At 44.6% G+C, this 4,104-nt stretch overlaps 1 protein-coding gene across 1 annotated transcript in view; it reads right to left on the reverse strand.

Annotated features, from left to right (window-relative positions):
* The window catches only part of GPR39 (G protein-coupled receptor 39), a 103,622-nt gene that overhangs the window by 71,648 nt on the left and 27,870 nt on the right, over positions 1 to 4,104 (reverse strand). The window contains exon 2 of the mRNA XM_021548632.4: positions 2,996 to 4,004. Coding sequence (XP_021404307.3) covers positions 2,996 to 3,863 — 868 coding nt within the window. The 5' untranslated portion in view covers positions 3,864 to 4,004. The remainder of the gene's footprint in view (positions 1 to 2,995; positions 4,005 to 4,104) is intronic.

Genomic DNA, 4,104 nt, shown 5'->3' on the forward strand with positions numbered 1-4,104 from the left:
TAATGGACTCTTATTTCAATGTCTGTACTGTGGTAGGCTTGAGGCTGCTTTATGCAAAATGATCAAGGCTTTTAGCAGAAGCTCAAACTGAAGCTGCCAAGGGAAACGTCACTGAAGCTTTAGAACCAAAACTTTTTTCAGCTGGGATCATCAGAACTCACTTTGTTGTAGAGTCAGTGTGATGACAAACCACAGAGCTGGTTTTGTACAAACATGCTGGACAATGACCAGATTGGTGTAGCCATGGCCAGTGGACAGGCACTGCTGGTGGTACATTCCCTCCAGCAGCTCATCCCATACTGCTCCTCTTTCCCAGTGTTAGCACTTCCTAAAGATTCTTAACTTACTTTCAGCTATGGAAGCATTCTTTTTGTAATATTTATAATTATTGCACTAGTTGGAGCCATCTTTTATGGAATCCATCCTTTATATTCATTTTCTGTGTTTGCTACAATCCACTTATAACATTTATAATATTATAAATATTATAAATATTATTATAAATTATATGCTTATTATAAATTATATGCTCTCCAAACCCACCTTTTCTTGAGAGCTCTCAATGCAGGGGCCTCAGCTCAGGTGTTGGAGCAGCAAGAGGTCCCCAGTGGCACCTTGTGACCATTTAGGTGGTCACTGCCTTCATGGCCATAGGAGAAACAAGATCGAGTAGCCACAAAGACTAAATTGATCCCTGTCAGGGTGGGTCAAGCATATTAAGCTTTTAAAATACTGTTAAAAGCTTGCATTTCATGAAAGAGCCAAGTGTTTTCAAACTTATTTCAGCTACCCATTTTCTGCAGTGGTGTCACGCCATCCAGAGCACCTCCTGCAAGCATCAATACCATCTGTGGCAAGTAATCTTTCACTTTCAACATTTACAATTAATTTCCATGAATGTTCTCAAGTGCCACACAATAACATGACACTAAAAAACATAAGTTCCTCCCGGTGTCATCCTCTACTTAGCTTTTTCTCATAGTCAGATTTATGGTTTTAATCTTTGTTTTATAGAACTTATCACTTTTAACAACCAGAAGAAAATGCTAAATTGTTTTTATTGCTGTTAGATGTACAAAGACATGATGCTATATACCGTCATTTACATTTCACATTAAAAGTGAAATATGCTGTGAATGTGCAAGTATTGGTTTTAATTTGACCCATCTGTTAAATGAAAAACAAAGAGGACTTCTAAATCACAATATTTAAATTCAGCAATTTGTAAACAATTTATATGTTCATTTCTTCTGGGTTAAAACTGCCCTAAAGCATCACTGTTATGAAATCTCCAAATTAAATTGCTTTGCATTGTTCTCAGAAATGCAAGCCAGAGTTTCTTCCTGTGCAGTTTATTAATTTATTTCTCAAGCCAAGTAAATTAGTGAGACTTGTATTAAGAGTCTTGCCACTAAAATAATTTTGGGGTATTCACACAAGTGTCTCCTGCCTCCAGAAAGGTGAGAGTACAGTGGAAGTGTCAGATACACTGGGTGGCAGATTCCCTTATCATAAAGGGCAAACCAGTTGCTTTCATTTTTTCAGCACTTTTCCAAACAGCACTGCATCTCCTATTCCATGCTAGAGTACCAGGAAGAATAATCAAGAAGAGGAGGAAAAGTCATGTTAATTTACCTTCCCCTCTCACCCTAGCCAGGATTTGGATCTTGGGTTTGGCTCTAATGTAGCTGTGGTGATGTACAGGGAAGGGAGAGCCACACATATCTAAGGATGCCCCAGGCAGCACTTCAAGAGCAGATCTCTGCTTGGTGCCACAGGTGTGTTTAGCTCCACTGCTGAGCCTGAACCCCAGAAATCCATACTGTCACTGCAGCGAGGGACACGGAGCTCTTTTAACAAACCACAGATGGGACCTCTCCATGCCTTGTGAGAGGAGACGATTTCTTCATTTTCACGCCAGCTTCATGGCCTGACACGCACCATGGCAAAAGCAGGACTCGATGAGGAAGCAGAGTATCCTCAGGGGAAAAAAATATTGAAAAGGAGGAAAAAAATAATGCAAAATCTAATCTACTTAAAGTTGTAGAAGCGGACAGGTGCATGAATTTCAAGTCCTTCTCTGCCATATCAGAGCACCAAAAAGCAGCACAGAATACTGGGTCTACTGTGCATTCCCACCCTAGATGGTTCATTTATTAAACCCAGCATCACAATAAGAGACCCAACAAAACAGGAACTAGCAGAAATGCAGGCAGGACATGATTAAGGATGCCTATCAGACTATCAACAAACGTGGAGACTGCATGGGTCACTGCCCCAGAAAGATTCCAAGCTGGTGGAATGACAGCTCAATTAGGTTTTTGTCTGATGAATGTGGCGAGACAGATCAGAATCAAATATAATATCAGGGTTACAGGCCTTCAAATAAAAACAGAGGGAAAAACATTCAAAGAGGGTGACCACAATTTGTGAGACCACCAAATCAGCGCTCTGGTCTGGCTTCCTTAATGCTCAAATGCAAAACAGCCACAAGTGCTGAGGCTGGGAACTCTCCAAGGAGCATCCTGAATTAACAGGGAAATGCCTTCAGAGAGAGACAAGCTTGAGATCTTGCAAGACAGTCTTCCCTCCCATCAGCAGCCTTACTAAATACACTCATATTTGTAATTTACTGGGAAAACATCCAAGTAGAGCTACTTTCTATCCAGGCAACTGTTGCCTATTCCTACCCCAAAGGTCAAGCTGCAACAGCCTGTCACCCATACTGCTGCATGTAGGCATGTAATAATATCCAACAAAAATAGCAGACAGTAAGTGGATTTCTCCTCCTTTTTCCCTCCCTCCTGTTCTAATGACAAAAAGAACCAAAAACATACAGAAACATCAGGCTTCTTGAAATGTATCATCAGAACCAAAAGTATTATCCCTCATTTTATGCCACTTTCAAACCCTTTGGGAGAACTTGGTGAGATAAAAACAGAGGTTTCTGGAAAAGTGGAAAGGGAGGGGAGGCGGAGTAGGACATGGCTCTTACCCAGGAATAAAGTGATCTGTTTCCTGGAGCTCTTGCCCTCCGAACTTTCACTTTTCCTTAGGTACTCCTCCTGGTGCTTTAGTCCACCCTGCACTGCCACTGTCCCTTTCTTGTGGGTCATCAGGGCTTGCATCATGCTGTGGCACATGAAGGTGACGGATCCCAGCACCACGACGTACACAGCAAAGGCGCCGAAGACGCTGGCTTGAAACAGAGACCACTTGGAGGAGAGGCAGGTGCAGATGGTCATGTTGTGCTTCAGCTCAGGAATGTAGTGCCTGGGAGTAGGTCTGACACAGGAGCTCGTTCTCTCGTAGCCCTCGATGAGCTCCAGGGGATATTCCGTGCCCATGGCGAAGAGCAGGGGCAGAGCCACAATGACAGATGTGCCCCAGACAAAGGCGATGAGCAGCTTCACCGTGCGGGGGCCGGACACAGCCTTGAACCTGAAGGGGTGGCAGATGGCCACGTACCTCTCAAAGCTCAGCGTGGCCACGTGCAGCACGGTGGCATAGCTGCAGGCCTCGAAGAGGAAGTAGTAGAGCTTGCAGGCAATGTTGCCATTGGGGGTAGAAAAGGGGCTCCAGATGGCACTGAAGAACTCCACGGGCATGCCCAGCAGGATGACCAGCAGGTCAGAGCAGGCCAGGCTCACCATGTGGTCAGTGACCTCCTTCTGCAGGTAGCCTTTCCTCTGCAGGATCCTGGTGACTTTGATGGTGATGCTGTTGCCCAAGAGACCCGCGACAAAGATGCAGATATAGATTAAGGCCAAGGTGATCTTGACCCACAGAGCCACCTCAAACTCCGGGACATGGCTGTGGTCGATGAGAGGAGAACAGTCTGAAGTGGGTGTCTCTCCTGCCATGAGCAGTCCCAGGGTAGAGGAGGTGCTCTCCTGCCTTCTCCAACTTGCAAGTTCCCAGCAAACAGATCCTTCCTCACTTTGCCCCAGAGCCACACATGTCCGAGCAATCAGGTATAACGAGTGTGTCTCAACCAGCCACACCTGTGGGGATTGTTGGTTTGTGAGCAACAGCCTCTGAGTCAGTAAGTGACACAGAAAAATCTTTCAGCTCTTACCTTTCTTTATAGCAAACGCCTCTTAC

Source organism: Lonchura striata, chromosome 7 (genome assembly GCF_050655825.1).
Source record: "Lonchura striata isolate lonStrDom1 chromosome 7, ASM5065582v1, whole genome shotgun sequence".
Lineage (NCBI taxonomy): Eukaryota > Metazoa > Chordata > Aves > Passeriformes > Estrildidae > Lonchura > Lonchura striata.